Raw genomic sequence first — 18607 nt, forward strand, 5'->3', positions numbered from 1 at the left:
CCATTCTACTTGAATTGCCAGAGACAATCACAAAAAAATTGTTCGGCTTAATTTTTAAAAACTCAAGTTTCTCTTTATCTGTCTCAAACCATACTCGGTCACACAGACATTATAGATGTGCCTTGTGGGAATTACATCAAACCAATCCCATACTAAAGATCACATGACAGAATTTTACCTGACAGATCATTAACTCAGCTGATCATCACAACTTTGTCTCCAGCTGACAGTTCAGTCAACGAATCATGGGAATTACACAATGTTTCATGCTATCTTCAATTTCCAAATTATTGAACTAAAAAGTGTCTAAGCTTTTAAAACTGAAACAAACAAACATTGTTCTTACATAATAGTTTCTTATGACTGATTGTAGAATAGTAAAGTAATGGGACTCGAAAAATTCACAGAGTAATTCTGAGTTCCTGTACAGTGTCTGTTACTTATACAGATACGAACATTAAGAAACTCTTTCAGTATATTCTTGTTTTGCAAAAAGTTATGTCACAGAGTTGGAGCAGCAGCGAGATAGATTCATACAACATATGGAACTCAATGTTTCCTTGTAGTGAACTTCACCAACCTGCTAAGAGAAGAATAGCTCTATTTGAGTTGCAAAGGATCGAGAAGGACTGTTATTCAGACTTTTAAAATTTTTGAATCTAAACTTTTTAAGTGGCCAAAAAAGTACACACAATATTTGAGTTACAAAGCCAATCAGATAGTCCAGTGGTCCAGATGCTTGATTATTTATACACACTAGTTGATTGTGCCAGTTTGGTTAATGATAAACAATGGCTTGAAGGAACTTACATTAGCTTTGTTTTAGCCACCAATGTGTATCATTGGTCTATTAGCTGTCTTGGCAATGTCAAGCATTCCAGCGTGTGCTGCTTTCTTCCTCTTCACCTGAAACCCCATTGTCAAAAATATCTCATGTCTCAATACACAGAACCAATCTTTGACGAAACAACTCAGATGAAGCAACTAAATACATACAGCAGCGCCTATAATCTCCCTTAGTGTTTCGTCATCAGCACCAGACCGGATAGGATCTCTCAAACTAACCTGCTTACAAAAAAGTTATGGTGTGAAGCAAAACGATTGTCAAGTTTAACGTTATTGAGAAGCAACCGAGAATCCTCATGTTTACAGCCATTTCGAATCAACAAGAACTGGTTTCACAATCACACTACCTCTGAAGGACCGAACAAGCATACTTTGAAGTTCCCATCTGCAAGTAACCTCAATCTATTGCAGCCAGAACAGAAGTGCTCTGTCATAGATGTGATGAAAGACACAGAACCGCAATGCCCATCGATGGTAAAGTTCTTAGCTGTTTCAGTAGGGTGATCTTGGACACGTTTGATACTCGGAAAGCGCTTTACCTATTACCATAACAACGCCAAACCCAGTCATGAAACTCTGCTCAAGAAAAGGTCAAAGAATCTCCAAAAAACAGCCAAACATTAAAGAGAAATCTACCTTACCACTTTATCCATCATTTCAGCATAAGACACAAGTTTCTTTACATTCCAAACATTTCCATCAAAGGGCATAAACTCTATGAACCGGACATTGATAGGCTTATCTCTAGTCAGCTCCACAAAATCACAAATCTCTTCATCATTCAATCCCCTCATGACAACACAGTTGACCTGCAAAGACAAACCATCTCTTGTGAACAAACACGAATTAACTTAGAAGAAAGCAAATAAACTTAAAAAGAGCAAAACAAATTGAGCCAAACACCCGTTTATAATTTGTTTATCGATTATGTGAATTAATAATTTTAAAAACCCTTAGACCCGTATTTATACTAGCCTCAAAAACCCGATATTCCTAAACATCCACCCAAACGAATGTGGCTTTTTACTGGTGCACCGAGATTTAAGTCATTTTCCGAATCAACAATATCAAATATGGTTCTACTGCAATCAAAAACATACCTTCACAGGATTGTAACCAAGAGCAATAGCGGAATCAATAGACTGCATAACCCTCTCGTGCCCTTTACGCCTAGTCAGAAACTCAAACTTTGCAGGGACAAGAGTATCCAAGCTGATGTTAATGGAATCAAGCCCACATTCTTTAAGCTTTGGCAGCTTCCTAGCAAGAGTGATGCCATTGGTAGTAATAGCCAGATTCTTCAACCCTTTTAAGCTAGACAACTGCATACAAATATCTTCAATGTCTTTCCTCACAGTAGGCTCGCCACCGGTCAGCCTAATCTTGTTAACCCCAGAAGAAACGAAGAGACCAGCCAACCTAACGATCTCAGACTGTGACAGCAACTGAGGCTTGGGAGTAAGCTCCACGCCTTCAGAGGGCATGCAGTACTGACACCTGAGGTTACAACGCTCTGTCAAGGAGATTCTCAAGTAGGTGTGGAACCGACCAAATGAATCAACCAACATGTCTGAGACAGAGCTGTGTTTTGTCTGATCAACTTGAGCTGCATTGCTTGTAGTAGTAATGTTTTTTGACCCAGCCTGTTAAAGAAGCCCAAAGTGAGAAGAGACCACAATAAAAGCATTGTGAATCTCTCTAATGGCAAATCACATCACACACATACTAAAAGTCATATCAATATTCATCAGCTCTTACCAAAGTAAATAGGGGAAAAGATTGAAACTTTACCAAGAAAGAGTTCGAATTCGTGAAACCCATTTGCCGGGGGGTGAGTTTGGAAAGGCACCTCCTCATCGTTGTTAACACTGCAGAGAAACGATTGAGTGAGAATCGTGCTGAGGGTGTGAAGATAAAAACTTGACTTAAAGTGAGAGAGAGAGGGGGATGAAAGAGGTGACCTTTGGGAGACGGAGGGGAGAGAGATTCTTATTCTTATGGTGAAACCAAACAAAGTTGGATTCTTCTTCTATGGTACAAAAAGGCTGGCGTTGAAAAATTGAAGACGGCACTTGCAGAGCAGAGAGGTTTGGATTAAAAAAACAGATAACTATTTCGTCTTTTCTGAGACATCTGCCGGTCGTGCCGGTGACCGGTTATCGGCAATCAAACCAACGAACGTTGATTTGGAAATTTGACTTGTAAAAGTTGGAAATTTTACTGGTAAAAACATTCCTTAATATTTGACCAAAAATAATTTGACCACAAAAACATTTCATTAGTATTCTTCCGATCTTTCAAATATATTAATTTTTAAAAATATTTAAGAACTTGATTATAATCAAATTTTAAATGCAATTACCAAAATAATTATTTTAAAAAATATTTTACGTAGTATCAAAAATATACATTAAACTAATTTTTATGTTATAAATAATTATTAGGATATTTATTCAAGAGTGAGTTTGTATTTAGTAAGAGATTTGGGTTTCTGAAATTTTTTGGGTTTTTTGAGCATATGTTTGAATTTGGATTTGGCTAAAATTAAACCAAAACTTAAAATACCATAAGACAAGATCTATGTAGATATTATATCGGATCAGATTTATTTTTAATTGGATTAGATCGGTTAGGATTTTCGAGTTCAGTTTTTTTTCTCCACTCCTAATATATGGTGTGTCTCATCATCCATATTTCGCTTTAACTAAATAGATTCTTTTTTTTTTTTGAACACAATAACTAAATAGATTCAATTTCTTATTTTTGGTAAAAAATAAATATTCAATTTCGTCCATGAGCAAAAATAAGTTTTAAAAAATCGTTCAATGGCAAATTAGCTGATTGACTGTTTATCAAGAACAAAAGAGTCGTCATACAAAATCATAAGCAAAGAAATTGACTTATTATATACGTGTACGTCGATATTGTTGTGTAGATTAGATTCCATCGTAAAAATTTGCAAGTTATGTCTATGGTTTTTCTCTTGATCCAAGTAATTTGTTTATTCTTTCGACTGTTTTTGCTTTTTTCAGTACGTGAGAGTCGATATACTCAAAAAATTTAACTATTTCAAAATATAATTATTCCAAAAAAAAAAGAAACTCTTTAAAATTTAGGGATGACTATTTCAAAAAAGCTCAGCAAAATTTAACTATTTCTAAAAAGCCCAGTACAATTTTAACTATTTCCAAAAATCTCTAGAAATGTTTTTATATTTTTGCACAAAGCCCCAAAATTTTAATCTATTTCTGAAAAGGCCCAAAACTTTAGGGACTTTCTAACCGAACCCCAAAAATCATACTATATATTAATTGAGAATTAATCATAGATAAACTCTTACAAAATTGTTATAATTTGATTGGTCGATGATTTTTAATTTTTATTTAATTTATTTAGATATAAAAAGAAAGGTAAGTCTATAACCAATTAATATCACTTGCCAAATAATTTACATAATATTACAAATAATGATTTATGGTAACTAAATGTTTATAAAATACATAAAATAATAAACAACAAACTGTTTATATAAATTAATATAATGATTTTATATTCTTATTTAAAAGCATTATATTTTGTGTAAATTATCATAATAACTATTAATATCTTCTAAAGTTCATATTACATGCTTTATAAATCATCTATAAGAACATTTATCAAATTATTTATCTTGACTTAATGTATATTTTAAATTATAAGAGTTTGTATGTCATCTATGAGAGCTTATAAATCAATTTATAAAATTTATTTTAAAATCTCATTCTACTATCCTACTATATATTAATTGAGAAGTGACTTAAAAGAGTTTTTCTTATGTGTTGATCATATATGAAATCCTAAAAAAAATTATTATAAATTGATTGGATGATATTATTTAATATAGATCAATTTTTAATATTTTTAAAATACATAAAATAATAAACGACAAACAGTTCATATAAATTAATATAATGATTTTATATTCTTATTTAAAAGCATTATATTTTGTGTAAATTATCATAATAACTATTAATATCTTCTAAAGTTCATATTACATGCTTTATAAATCATCTATAAGAAAATTTATCAAATTATTTATCTTGGCTTAATGTATATTTTAAATTATAAGAGTTTGTATGTCATCTATGAGAGCTTATAAATCAATTTATAAAATTTATTTTAAAATATCATTCTACTATCCTACTATATATTAATTGAGAAGTGACTTATAAGAGTTTTTCTTATGTGTTGATCATATATGAAATCCTAAAAAAAATTATTATAAATTGATTGGGCGATATTATTTAATATAGATCAATTTTTAATATTTTTAAAATACATAAAATAATAAACGACAAACAGTTCATATAAATCAATATAATGATTTTATGTTCTTATTTAAAAGCATTATATTTTATATGAATTATCATAATAACTATTAACATCTTCTAAAGTTCATATTATATGCATATTATATCATTTATAAATCATCTATAAAAACATTTATCAAATTATTTATCTAGGCTTATTGTATATTTTAAATTATCACAAGAGTTTGTTGATCAAAAAAAATTATCATAAGAGTTTGTAAGTCATCTATAAGAGCTTATAAATTAATTTATAAAATCATTTTTTAAATCTCATCCTACTATCCTACTATATATTAATTGAGAAGTCACTTAAAATATTTTTGATTTTGTGTTGATCATTTATGAAATCTTAAAATATTGTTATAAATTGATTGGTCGATAATTTTAATTTTAATTTATTTTATTTTAATTTTTATTTATTTTTATTTTATAAACAGTTAATATCACTTGCAAAAATCTACATAATATTACAAATAATTATTTATGGTAACTATTTGTTGAAACTATAGAAAGAATAATAATGTTTGATCAATTTTTTATATATTTTTAAACTACATAAAATAATAAACAATGTTTTTTATTAAAATTGATATAATGATTTTATATTCTCATATAAAGCCTTATATTTGTATATAAATTATTATAATAACTATTAATTTCTAATAAAATTCATACAAGCTTTATAAATCATTTATAAAAACTATAAATACATTTATAAAATTATTTATCTTAGCTCATTACATGTTTTAAATTATGATAAGAAGTTTTAAGTCATTTGTACAAGCTTATAAATTAATTTATAAAATCTATTTTGAAATTTCATTTTATATTAAATAAGAAATCCCTTAATTAATTTTTTGTTAGGTGTCGATCATATAGATAGTTTGAAAAATAATATTATAATTTGATTTGTTAATGATTTTCAATTTGTTTTTATTTTATGAGTAAGAAAATAAGTTATAGAACCAGTTTTATTATTATCCAAACAACCTAAATATATTGCACAAAATTATTTATGGTAATTAAATATGTGATTTATTTTAGCAAAAAAAAAATTTGATTTATATAATTTATATAATGCTTCATAAAATAATTTTTAGGAATCAATTATGTCTAAACTATAGAAAATATTTCAAAAGTTTCGATATATATTATATTCCTTCAAAACTTAAGTAATATTATTAAAACTGAATCATGAATATTAAATATAACTAATTTTAGTAAAATTATCAATTCAAAATAGCAAAAAGTATTTAAAATAGACGTATTTATCCTTTTTTAAAAACAATTATTATTACAAAAATATTTAACAAAAAACACATAATGATAAAAATATATTTTAATTTGAAAAATTATAATAAATATATTTTTAAAAAATATTCAAACCCTCAAAATAGCATCGCGGGCATCCTTTACGCCTGAAGTCCAAAAAACAAAAACAGCACGATTGAAACATTAAACCGGTTCAATTTCTAAAGCGGCACAAACCGGCCTCTCCCGGTTTGACTCGTCGTCTTTCCCAATATACAGTTCTCCTCTCCCTCCTTTCTCCAATGTCGACGATTTTTTTTTACCGCAAAACCCTCGTCGTCGTCTCTGGGTTTAACCTGCTCGCGTCACCAAGTCCCTCTATAGCTTGATTATCCACTTCCGCGTTTTCTCTAATCAGCGAAACATTATCTGAAGGAGTAAAGATGAGTACGGTCGATAAGATGCTGATCAAGGGCATCAGAAGCTTCGACCCAGAAAATAAGAACGTCATCACTTTCTTCAGGCCTTTAACCCTAATCGTCGGTTCCAACGGCGCCGGAAAAACTGTAAAATCACTTAACCCCTCTCTCTCGCTTCACTTCACTTCACTTCCATTTCGTCTCTTTTGCTTGAAATTTTTTGGGGGATTTGTGATTTTCGCAGACGATTATAGAGTGCTTGAAGGTATCTTGTACTGGAGAGTTGCCTCCTAACGCGAGGTCTGGCCACAGCTTCATTCATGACCCTAAGGTTTGTTTCTATCAGCTTCTAGTTTACTAGGTCCCTGTAGGTTGAGTACTAGGCCCTTTTTGTTGCCTCTGTTAATGATTTAATTAAGTGTAGACAAGCTACAGTCTCTGCATGTTCAGTATTTTGATTTCTCCTTGAAGGGCCATGGAGGTTGTTGATTCGATTGGCTGGCTCCTTGTTAAATTTTGGGATATTTCATTGAAGGAAGATGTTCTCTTCTTCTTCTTTTTTTTCTGTTATCAGGTTGCTGGGGAAACGGAGACTAAGGCACAAATTAAGCTGCGGTTTAAGACAGCTGCAGGGAAGGATGTGGTATGTATAAGGTCATTTCAGTTGACGCAGAAGGCTTCGAAGATGGAGTACAAGGCAATTGAGAGTGTGCTTCAAACCATTAATCCTCACACTGGAGAGGTTACACATGATTCTTGATATCATCACTCTTTGATTTAGTTGTTATTTTTTCTCGCTTCTTTAGCTACCTAGTTACTGTGCTAGTGTTTTCTATGTTGCCTAAGGTGTTTGTTTTTTTCTGCAATTAGAATGATTTGATTACCTGTTTTCATGAAGATGATCGAATGCAGAGGATTACTAGAGTTTCTTGTGTTCTTTGTTTCATATGTCTCCATTCTGTGCATGTTATCGTTCCATCAAGATCATTTTTCTTAACCATTTTCCCGTTTACGTTATCCGATTGCAGAAAGTATGTCTCAGCTACAGATGCGCTGACATGGATAGGGAGATACCAGCTTTGATGGGTGTGTCAAAAGCTATTTTAGAAAACGTCATATTTGTGCATCAAGATGAGTCTAATTGGCCACTGCAAGATCCTTCTACTTTGAAAAAGAAGTTTGATGATATTTTCTCAGCCACCAGGTATTTTTGGACTGAATGCATCACCTTATGTGTTTTTCTTTTATTCTTCTACCAAGTCTTGTTAAGTCATCTTCATGGATTCCTGGAAACACCTTATTGGTGCAGAACAACTTATGCTGACAAACGTGTGACTTGATTGTGGTTAGAGCCAGTATTTTTTTTTTTCTGACTTATCTGTATATGGGAAAGGTGTAAGGGCATAGATAGATATCTTTGAGCAGTAGAAAAGGATGATTCTTCGTCTCTTCTATTGTTTTGGTGGGAGTTTTTTTTGGTGGAATCCTTGTGTTGATAACAGTTGTAGCTGGAAGATTACTCATCACAGAAGTGAGGCTATTTTCTTGTCCCTCCCTTTGTTACTTTTAGAGTATTGTTGAATAGGGAAAGGAAAGAGAATGTTAATTTTTTATATTAAGAGTCTCAAGAGACCATTTTATTTCTTCTGATTTTAATTGGGTGTGTTTGATCGGCTTTTAGAAACGATTTATTTGTCCCAGTTTTATTGTATTGGTTTTGGTGTAAGGGCGTGTTCTGTACCATGCATACACTTTCTGTGACTGGTGTGGTAATTAGGAGAGGGTGACCATTGTTTGTTCTCCCTAGTGTTGTTTTATTCCTTTTCTTTCCTCCTCTACTTGAATTGTTTTATCCTTCCTAGACATCTAAGTAAGACTTTAGAAGACAACAATGCTATAGAGTTTGGCTATGAAGGATTTGCAAATTTACTTGTGATTGTTTGTGCTCATTTGCGTCGTATTTGTTGTGGAAGAACCCGCTTCCCAGAAATGTAACATGTAATTTAACATGAAACAGATACACGAAGGCGTTGGAGGTTATTAAGAAACTTCACAAAGATCAAGCTCAGGAGATAAAAACGTATAAGTTGAAGTTGGAAAATCTGCAGACGTTGAAAGATGCAGCTTATAAGGCATGCTGGATATTTACTTGTTTGACGTTATTTATTATTTTTGCTTTCTGTATCACTGGTCACTGATGCAGATTGTTTTAGTTCTGAAAGTTGTTTAAGCCTCGTACTGTATACATGTGCTAAGATTCTGTGGGTTACTCTTATGACATGAAACTTCCTGTGCAGCTTCGTGAGAGCATTGCTCAAGATCAAGAAAGAACAGAGTCTTCAAAAGCTCAGATGTCGGAACTGGAAAGCAGCATTCAGAAAGTGGATGCTGAAGTTCATAATAAGGAAATGATGTTAAAAGATCTGAGAAAGCTACAGGACCAAGTTTCAAGAAAAACTGCCGAGAGAAGCACCTTATTTAAGGAACAGCAGAGACAGTATGCAGCATTACCCGAGGAAAATGAAGGTTTTCTCTTTTACTATCTGATGTTAATACCTTCACTTTCTTTTAGGTGGTCATTGTCACAGTGGTTTGTCTTTTTGACAGATTGTGTCTTTATAGTTGTATGTATTTTGGAGAAGTATCTCGCATTTAGTTGTTTTTTCATGTAAACGAAATCTGTTGATGCTTGTTATATTGTTGTTCAGATACTATGGAAGAACTGAAAGAATGGAAAAGCAAGTTTGAAGAAAGAATTGCTCTTTTGGAGACCAAAATTCGAAAGATGGAGAGAGAGCTGGATGACACAGCAACTACAATTTCTTCTCTTCACAATGCAAAAACCAACTATATGCTGGAGATCAGCAAGCTACAAACAGAAGCTGAAGTAAATCTAACAAAGTTACGACATAATCTTATGAGTTCTGTTCCATTTGTTTTAACCTTCTACCTTTTTAAACATAGGCTCATATGCTGCTGAAGAATGAAAGAGATGCTTCCATCCAGAATATTTTTTCCAATCACAATTTGGGAAATGTTCCGAGTACCCCTTTCAGTACTGATGTAGTTTTGAATCTCACAAATCGAATAAAATCAAGACTGGGTGAATTTGAGATGGACTTGCTGGATAAGAAGGTACTCATCCTTTGTTTTCTCCAGAGTCAGTTTTTGTATTTGACTTGCATCTGTTGACATCCTTAGACATTCTGAATGTCATCTCAGAAATCAAATGAGACTGCTCTAAGTACGGCTTGGGATTGCTATATGGATGCTAGTGACCGTTGGAAAAGCATCGAAGCTCAGAAACGAGCTAAAGATGATATCAAGGTGTGGTTCACCAATTGGAATTCTAGCCAAATCCTGCAGTAACGAGCGCAAAGTCTAACACATTTTCTTTTGACGTTGACTTATGCAGACAGGCATATCAAAACGCATAGAAGAGAAAGAAATTGAACGCGATTCATTTGAATTCGAGATATCCAATGTGGATGTTAAACAAATTGATGAACGAGAAAACCTAGTGGTATTGCGTTCGTTCCCCTGATCTTTTTACATGATTTTGGCCTTCATGAGTTTGCCTTTGCTATCTTTGCCTTATTTTGCCATCATTTTCGTTTGCACAGCAAGTTGAGCTTGAGAGAAAGTCCAAACAAAACTCTGAAAGCGGATTTGAATCCAAAATAGAACAGAAACAGCATGAAATATACAGCATGGAGCATAAAATCAAGACTCTCAATCGAGAGAGAGACGTTATGGCTGGTGATGCTGAGGATAGAGTGAAATTGTCTTTGAAGAAGACGGAGCTGGAGAACCTCAAGAAGAAACACAAAAAGATGTGATCTCACTTACTAATGCTTTCCTCAGCTTTCCTTTTACCAGTTCATTATTTTGACTCTCTAGTGCTATTTACCAGAATCGATGAGTCCAAGGATAAAATTCGAGGGGTGCTGAAGGGGAGATTGCCACTTGAGAAGGATATGAAGAAGGAAATAGTTCAAGCTCTGAGGTCGTGCTTTCACTTAATTTATTGCTTGTTGTTATTCTTATTGAATGCTTTAGTAATAATTTACGGTCTTTTGATGAGGATCTGAAAAAGGGTTGGCTACTTTAGTGCTCAGAAGTTTTCACATTTACAAATTTCTTTGTATTTATTTGGTTAGGTCAGTTGAAAGGGAATATGATGACCTGAGCTTAAAATCCCGAGAAGCAGAAAAGGAGGTGAACATGTTGCAGATGAAGATTCAAGAAGTAAACAATAGCTTATCCAAGCATCACAAGGATACAGAATGTAAGCGTGGTGTATAGTTTACTGTTAGATATCTATTCTAAAGTTTTCTGACTAGCACTTTAAGTTGTTGATAAAATGCTCTTGACAACTTTGTTAGTTTTCACCGCTATTAATTGATTCTTTTTTTTTACAATGTAACTGAAGTGACATATATAACACAGATAAGAAGTACATCGTTGGCGGACAGTGAACTATTTGATAATAATACCTATGCACTCAATCTGACTTGTGTATCATTTATGCAGCAAGAAAGAGATACATTGAGTCCAAGCTTCAAGCCTTAAAACAGGAATCATTTACCATTGATGCTTATCCCAGATTGTTGGATTCGGCGAAGGACAAACGGGACTACCACAAAAGGTTTCTGGTTGAAAATTGCAGACTATTTTTACATAAGCCATGTCATGCTTTGCGTCAATATCAAGATATTTCCGTCTTGAATTCAAAGCATGTTTCTGGTCTGTGTTTGCAGCAAATACAACATGGCAACTGGTTTGCGCCAGATGTTTGAGCCATTTGAGCAGGTAGCCCGTGAACATCATTTTTGTCCTTGCTGCGAGCGCACTTTTTCAGCAGAAGAAGAGGATAACTTCGTTAAAAAGGTTACAAAATTTCCTCCCCTAGATCTTTCCTTTAAATTCATATTTTCATACTATATCTGCTTCTGAAATAACTCTTTGTATCTTCATTTGGTGAATGCTTTTCAACTACAGCAAAGGGCTAAGGCTTCAACCACGGGGGATCATGTCAAAGCATTAGCAGCAGAATCTTCAAACGCTGACTCTATCTTTCAGCAGCTGGATAAACTTCGCTCAGTTTTTGAAGAGTATACGAAACTAACTGATGAAATCATTCCTCTCGCTGAGAAATCTTTGCAAGAATTTACAGAAGAGCTGGAGCAGAAGTCTGAAGCCCTTGATGATGTGAGTTGGGGCACTCTAAAAATTTCCTTGGATATAACTGATTTGCAGCAGCAAAGTCAATTAGAGTCGTTAGAAATCTTACTGTCTGCTTGCTCTGTTTCTTCTCAATCATGCTGTGATGCAAATCAGCGATTTGCTCACATCTTCTCGCAAGCTGTAAATCGTAATTATTGTTCATATCTTCTCACATCATATATCATCAATATTTTCAGGTATTGGCAATCTCAGCGCAGATAAAATCTGAGAAGGAATCAGTTGAAGCACTGGTGCAGCCCCTGGAAAATGCTGATAGGCTTTTCCAGGAAATTGTATCCAACCAGAAGCAAATTGAAGATCTCGAATATAAACTTGATTTCAGGGGTCATGGTGTTAAAACTATGCAAGAAATCCAATCAGAATTAAGTAGCCTCCAAAGCACCAAGTACGTAACATTTTTATTTTCCTTGGATATATCTTGGTTTAGCATGCACAATTTTTTCTATATTTTCCCTTTCTTATATACCCATGAACAGGGATAAATTGCACGATGAGCTGGAGAAATTAAGGGATGAACAGATTTACATGGAACGGGATATATCATGCCTCCAGGCCAGATGGCATGCACTAAGAGAGGAGAAGGCTAAGGCTGCCAATTTGTTACGCGACGTTACAAAGACAGAAGAAGACCTAGAGCGTTTAGCCGAGGAGAAAAGTCAACTTGACCTAGACGTTAAGGTGCGTCTTGTGCGATATTTCTTTACATTGTCTTCCACTTATCTTTCCGTGTGGCACTTGTATGATTTTATCAGACTACATTGTTCATTGGTGAATATGGAGGGTCTAATTTATTAAGTCCATGATCATATGAGAGTTCTCCGTGTGAGGATGAGATCAGTGAACCAGTTGTCCTTCTGATAAAATATGTTTCCTAGTAATACAATGCAATGGGACAATCTTTGATCTGTAACCTTGCTGCATATAGATATGTAGAGGATACGTCAAACCATGGGTAGCAATAACTTACTCTCTAGTAGGTGGTAGTGTGCTTGACTGCTTGTAAATGGTACATTTTGTGTATTTGAAAAGCTTCAAATATATACTGCTATGCATTCGTTGAAATGTGTTCACATTAAGTTTAGAACCCTTAATGTAACACAATCTTCCATTTCATATATTTTCAGCATTTGACCGAAGCTGTGGGCCCTTTAGCCAAGGAAAAGGAGCAGTTACTGAGTGTTTACAATGATATCAAAGTTAAACGTAATCAAGAGTATGAAGAACTTGCTGAGAAAAAGAGAAACTACCAACAAGAAGTTGAGGCATTGCTCAAGGCCAATTCTAAGATTAATGAGTATGTTCTGTTAGCCAAAGTTTAATTCATCGTTGGCATGTATCATGTGTGCCAAATACGCTTACAGCTGCTTCACCAGGTATAATGATCTGAAGAAAGGAGAGCGGTTAAATGATATTCAAGAAAAGCAGCGGGCAGCTGAATCCCAGCTTCAGAGCTCTGAATCTAGAAGGAATGAAATTGTAGCTGAACTGAGCAAAAGTAAAGACTTGATGCGGAATCAAGATCAACTGAGACGAAATATAGAGGATAACTTGAACTACCGTACAACAAAAGCAGCAGTGGAGGTGCTTACGCGTGAGATTGAATCACTGGAAGAGCAAATCTTGAATTTTGGTGGGATACCCGCAGTTGAAGCTGAAATTGTAAAGATATTGCGGGAAAGAGAAAGACTTCTTTCAGAGGTACGCCGCTTCTTATATAATTATATTAGTCCCTCTTATTATAACACGTAAACTGAAAATGATTTTGGTGCCTGTGGTTGGTTAGCTAGTCATTTGTTGTCCCTGATGCTAAGTGTAAGATCTTCCATTTACTATATGTAACTACTAGGTGGTAGGTTTTTCTAAGTTTAACCTCGTTATAAGGCAGCCAAAGAATATTAAGTTAAGAGAAAGGTTTACTTATCATTAGTCGTCACTGTTAGGAATTGCGATGTGTGAATCATCCTGTGTTATTCCGGATTATGTAAAGATCAGTTATTAAAAAAAAGCTTCCATAACCTATTTTAATGTGCTTGAAGAATAATTTTTCCTTTTTTTTCTTGTAGTTGAATCGGTGTCGTGGAACAGTGTCTGTTTATCAGAGCAGTATTTCAAAGAACAAAGTGGAGCTAAAACAGACACAATACAAGGACATAGATAAGCGGCACTTTGATCAACTGATCCAGCTAAAGGTAAGCCAGTGTCTTATTGATCTACGAATTCGACTCTATCTTCATAAACTAAACATTTCATTTTGGCCAGACAACTGAAATGGCAAATAAGGACTTGGATAGATACTACAATGCCCTTGACAAGTAAGCTGTTCTTGAGCCCTTATATAAGTTTGTGGCTAGTTGCTTTTCATTCTACACTTTCCATTTGCCAATCATCTAATCTGTAGTTTTAATGGATATATTGAATATTTACAGAGCACTAATGCGATTTCACACTATGAAAATGGAGGAAATAAATAAGATTATAAGGGAGCTGTGGCAGCAGACATACAGAGGTCAAGATATCGATTACATAAGAATACACTCAGATTCAGAGGGTGCAGGCACGCGCTCTTATAGCTACAAGGTACACTACATAATTGAAAGCATGTTTTTACCATCTGATCACCATTAACATTGTGATACACTATTGTTTTTTCAGGTTCTTATGCAGACTGGTGATACAGAACTTGAAATGAGAGGAAGATGCAGTGCTGGTCAAAAGGCGAGTTGCTCTAAAATGGCTCTTGTAGAAGCATCGTTTCAAAATTCGCATAAGCACCTTCTTTAACCCAGCTGGTCATTTTCTTCCCCTGCAGGTTCTTGCTTCATTGATAATAAGGTTGGCTTTAGCCGAGACATTTTGCCTAAACTGTGGAATATTAGCACTTGATGAGCCAACTACAAACTTGGACGGTCCGAATTCAGAATCTCTTGCTGGAGCTCTTCTTAGGTAAGAATCATTATCTATAGCCGTAAATAGTTATTATAATGACACACATGGGTACATGTAATCGCCCTTACATCAAAATTTAACCATCTAAACGCTGGATCACATTATAAGACCACGGATCGATCTTTAACATTGGATGTTGTTATGTCACTCCATTTTACAGGATCATGGAAGACAGAAAGGGCCAAGAGAATTTCCAACTCATAGTCATTACCCACGACGAACGCTTTGCTCAAATGATTGGCCAACGGCAACATGCTGAAAAATATTACCGGATCGCCAAAGATGATATGTAAGCAAAACGCTTTTGCTTGCACATTCTCATCTATTCTTTATATTCTTGATCTTAAACTTCGACAACTCGTGATCTTCTCAGGCAACACAGCATAATTGAGACCCAAGAGATCTTTGATTGATACAGCCGTTGCTCGTCCCCTGTTATCCAACATAACAGCACTAGTCACTCATCTTTTTTAAGCTATAGGTAGCTTTCTTGGGTATGTTAATTACAACTCTACATATGGTTTTTTGTTTAGATGTGTGCAAAATTTTCAATTAAATTAAATAATCGTAGTTAAGTTATTCTAAAGACAAATGCAACATTCTAAATGGTTTGATCGTTTTGATTCTCCAACAAGTCTTTTGTCTTTCTTTATGAACGTGAAAACATCATTACAAACCTGCGATTAACCCATTGTTAATAGCTTCATATAATACACCGTTTAGTCTTTAAGTTTAAAACACTTTATTTTTTTAGGGTTAAGAGGATTAAAAAATTGTAAACAAGAGTGTTTAAAAAAAAGGTGTTCCAAATAGAGGATTAAAAATTGGACTAAACCCAAAAATCAGAGAATTTTTTTATTTGATTAATTTATGTGTTTTGGATTAAAAAAAAAATTCAATCACTATTACAATACTATTTTTCTCATATTAAAATAGTGTAGAAATTTATAGTTCACACCAAATGGGGAAAATTGTGAGGAAAAACTACAGAAATATAGTATAAGACACGACTACAAAGAAGAGAGTAAAGTTCAACGATTCAATATGTCCCAACCAAAGCTATCATCATATAAGTATATAACTATGATTTTTAGTGCAAATAATGTAAAGAATAATTTAAATACAATTTTTAAACTATGTGTTTACCCCGCACATACTGGCATAATCTTATTATAAATATTTATTAATTTATGTTTTATTAATTGAAAAACAGGAATGATAAATTATTATTTATGTTTTCAGAAAATTTAAATAAAACATTATATATGACAGTAAAATTTCATTAAAATATATATGTTTATTACTATGTTGAAATTTAAAACACTTACATCTTAGAAATATTTAGAAAATATATTTATATAAAATTATTTACTTGATTAATATTTAACTATAAATTATTTTATATCTTAATTTTTAACTTTTGTGATAAAAAATATTATTTTAATAAAAAATCATTTCACAAATAATAGTATAGGTAGATAATTTTAAATAAAAATAATAATTCGAAAAAACAAATAAAATTATACCCTTTAAAAATATGTCCTGAACGACCGCTTGGATTTTGCTTCTATGGACCGGTCCTGCATGGGTCCTTCACATTCCTCGCAATTCTTCAAAAATCCTAAGAAAATTTAGCTATTTCCAAATACATTCCTCGCCTTTCTAATGGAACCTCCCCAAAAATCAAATTTACCCCAAAAGTCCCCCTAAAACAAAACCAGTCTAGAATGTATCAAGGGAAACATTAAACCGGTTCAATTGGGTTCGGCTTCAAAGGGAACGAAAACCAGGTCTCCCGCGTCTTCTTTCTCAATATACAGTTATTTTTCTTTAATTAATTGAATGTTTGATTAATTCAAAAGAGGAAGAAACTGGGTTACATCATAGTGATGTGACTTCTGTTGAGAGAACCACCTCCTTTTTATTCCTTGCTCATACAGTCTCTCTTCCTCCTTTCTCAAAAGTGGATCATTCTCCCCCGCAAAACCCTAATCAGCGGGGGATATTCAAAGATGAGTACGGTCGATAAAATGCTGATAAAGAGGGCTAAAGGCCTCAAGAAAGTGACGACGTTCTTGTTTTAAAGCCGTGGCCACGTTGTTCCGATCAAGATTCTATAAAAATTCAAGATAAAGGGCATCAGAAGCTTCGACCCTGAAAACAAGAACGTCATCACTTTCTTCAGGCCTTTTAACCCTAATCGTAGGCTCCAACGGCGCCGGAAAAACTGTAAAATCACTTAACCCCCTCCTCTCTCCCTTCGCTTCATTTCACTCCCATTTCCTCCCTTTTGCTTGAAAAAAATTGGAATGTATATATTGTGATTTGGCAGACGTCACTGCATTTTGTTTGCACATTGATCTCATCTCTTCTGTTCTTGTTTTCTTGTTTATTTGATCTGAATCAAGATCTTAAACTTCGACATTTCCTGATCTCCTCAGGCAACACAGCATAATCGAGGCCCAAGAGATCTTTGATTGATGAAGCCGTTGCTCGTCCCCTGTTATCCAACATAACAGCACTAGCCACTCATCTTTTTGAAGTTATAGGTTGCTTTCTTCCGTATTTTAATTACAACTACACATATGGTTTTGTTTAGATGTGTGCAAAAATTCCAATTAAACTTAAAAAAACGGAAGTTAAGTTATTCTAATGACAAAATGCAACATTCTAAATGGTTCAAGAGTTTGTTGTTGGTTTTGGTTTTCCAACAAGTCTTTTCTCTTTATTTATGAACGTCAAAACATCATTACAACAAAACCAGCCACTAACCCATTGTTAATAGCTTCATATCATACACCGTTTGGTCTTTTTCGAATTAGTAGATAGGAGTAGCAACAGGGGTGAAACCGAGCAACGTCTTAGAATGGAGCCATGGTTGAACAACCACAACAGAGTCAAACATCCTGTTCGTGCCATCGGGTTGTGTCACTTCAATCCTCAGATAGTATTTGAGACCAGCCACGACCTGTTGCTGAGCCGACACAACTCGGCTAAACGTCAACGGATTCAACACGGCCCTGTCAATGGATGATGCTACGTTTCCTTTCCCGCTTTGTTCATGTAGATTGAATTGTTCCACGCAATACCTGTGAGACACAAAATAACATCACATTTCTAATTCTGTCTAAACGACATGTGTGTATGTATGCATGCATACCTTCCAAGTTCTTGAACTTCCATGTTGGTCTGAACGTTCGGAACATCTGATTTTCCTCCGAGAACGACGAACTTCCTTATAGCGTTGGCCGATGGAGTCACGACGGCGACCACCAAAAGCCCTAACAATGACAATTTTAGATAAACTTGTGACATATTGCTTCTACCTTTTTTTCTTCTTCTTGGCTTCAATTATTCTTTGCCTCTTATTGTTTCTTCAAAGCTTTGCTATTTTTTATTTTCTTGTGAAGCTTACTTTGTGTGTGAGATGAAAGAGAGTGAAAGAGAGAAGTGTTTAAATAGAGAGTTTTGGTTTGATGGATGTTTTGGGTGCCATGCCATAGGCACCTTCGGGGTTCCGCATCTTTTAAGTTACTTTGTCATCAACAC

The 18607-nt window shown here is 34.1% G+C and overlaps 3 protein-coding genes across 6 annotated transcripts; 1 reads left to right on the forward strand and 2 right to left on the reverse strand.

The window, feature by feature from the left end:
• Positions 1 to 290: 290 nt before the first annotated feature.
• LOC106387983 (GTP 3',8-cyclase, mitochondrial-like) lies at positions 291 to 2933 on the reverse strand. 3 transcript variants are annotated; one of them, XM_013827940.3, is made up of 8 exons: positions 2808 to 2933; positions 2638 to 2714; positions 1947 to 2489; positions 1488 to 1655; positions 1194 to 1385; positions 997 to 1065; positions 811 to 906; positions 291 to 580 (listed from the first exon to the last, which is right to left on the reverse strand). In XM_013827940.3, exons 2-7 carry the CDS (start codon positions 2701 to 2703, stop codon positions 823 to 825), a joined length of 1122 nt encoding a protein of 373 aa, XP_013683394.1. In that variant the 5' UTR covers positions 2704 to 2714; positions 2808 to 2933; the 3' UTR covers positions 291 to 580; positions 811 to 822. The 3 variants fall into 3 exon arrangements, with proteins under 3 accessions (XP_013683394.1, XP_048608390.1, XP_013683395.1); XM_048752433.1 differs by having other exon boundaries at positions 291 to 583; positions 2808 to 2908; XM_013827941.3 differs by having other exon boundaries at positions 291 to 583; positions 2638 to 2876.
• Positions 2934 to 6689: 3756 nt separating this feature from the next.
• On the forward strand, positions 6690 to 17879 carry LOC106387982 (DNA repair protein RAD50). Of its 2 annotated transcripts, none has more exons than XM_013827938.3 (27): positions 6690 to 7012; positions 7110 to 7196; positions 7440 to 7607; positions 7894 to 8069; positions 8883 to 8997; positions 9163 to 9391; positions 9574 to 9752; positions 9830 to 10000; positions 10088 to 10192; positions 10281 to 10388; positions 10489 to 10700; positions 10779 to 10871; positions 11026 to 11153; positions 11399 to 11513; positions 11626 to 11755; positions 11867 to 12076; positions 12289 to 12497; positions 12589 to 12790; positions 13237 to 13406; positions 13486 to 13810; positions 14176 to 14301; positions 14372 to 14424; positions 14539 to 14689; positions 14765 to 14827; positions 14922 to 15055; positions 15219 to 15347; positions 17500 to 17879. In XM_013827938.3, the coding sequence occupies exons 1-27, from the start codon at positions 6890 to 6892 to the stop codon at positions 17537 to 17539; spliced, it is 3951 nt and encodes a 1316-aa protein (XP_013683392.1). In that variant the 5' UTR covers positions 6690 to 6889; the 3' UTR covers positions 17540 to 17879. The 2 variants fall into 2 exon arrangements, with proteins under 2 accessions (XP_013683392.1, XP_013683390.1); XM_013827936.3 differs by lacking the exon at positions 17500 to 17879 and adding an exon at positions 15432 to 15637.
• Positions 17762 to 18567, reverse strand: LOC106387984 (cysteine proteinase inhibitor 2). Its single transcript, XM_013827942.3, has 2 exons — positions 18219 to 18567; positions 17762 to 18147 (listed from the first exon to the last, which is right to left on the reverse strand). Exons 1-2 carry the CDS (start codon positions 18371 to 18373, stop codon positions 17877 to 17879), a joined length of 426 nt encoding a protein of 141 aa, XP_013683396.1. The 5' UTR covers positions 18374 to 18567; the 3' UTR covers positions 17762 to 17876.
• Between the last annotated feature and the right edge of the window lie 40 nt (positions 18568 to 18607).

The sequence above is a fragment of the Brassica napus genome, chromosome C3 (assembly GCF_020379485.1).
Source record: "Brassica napus cultivar Da-Ae chromosome C3, Da-Ae, whole genome shotgun sequence".
Classification (NCBI taxonomy): Eukaryota; Viridiplantae; Streptophyta; class Magnoliopsida; order Brassicales; family Brassicaceae; genus Brassica; species Brassica napus.

Excerpts from the sequence above, each read along its gene's own strand:
- LOC106387983 (XM_013827940.3), bottom strand. The coding sequence starts at position 2,703 with ATGAGGAGGTGCCTTTCCAAACTCACCCCCCGGCAAATGGGTTTCACG. Across the intron at positions 1,656-1,946 it reads TTGGTTACAATCCTGTGAAG|GTCAACTGTGTTGTCATGAG; the intron begins GTATGTTTTTGA and ends TTGTCTTTGCAG. Across the intron at positions 1,386-1,487 it reads CTGAAATGATGGATAAAGTG|GTAAAGCGCTTTCCGAGTAT; the intron begins GTAAGGTAGATT and ends TTATGGTAATAG.
- LOC106387982 (XM_013827938.3), top strand. The coding sequence starts at position 6,890 with ATGAGTACGGTCGATAAGATGCTGATCAAGGGCATCAGAAGCTTCGAC. Across the intron at positions 10,389-10,488 it reads ATGAACGAGAAAACCTAGTG|CAAGTTGAGCTTGAGAGAAA; the intron begins GTATTGCGTTCG and ends TCGTTTGCACAG. Across the intron at positions 14,302-14,371 it reads ATCAACTGATCCAGCTAAAG|ACAACTGAAATGGCAAATAA; the intron begins GTAAGCCAGTGT and ends CATTTTGGCCAG.
- LOC106387984 (XM_013827942.3), bottom strand. The coding sequence starts at position 18,373 with ATGTCACAAGTTTATCTAAAATTGTCATTGTTAGGGCTTTTGGTGGTC. Across the intron at positions 18,148-18,218 it reads GAAGTTCAAGAACTTGGAAG|GTATTGCGTGGAACAATTCA; the intron begins GTATGCATGCAT and ends TGTGTCTCACAG.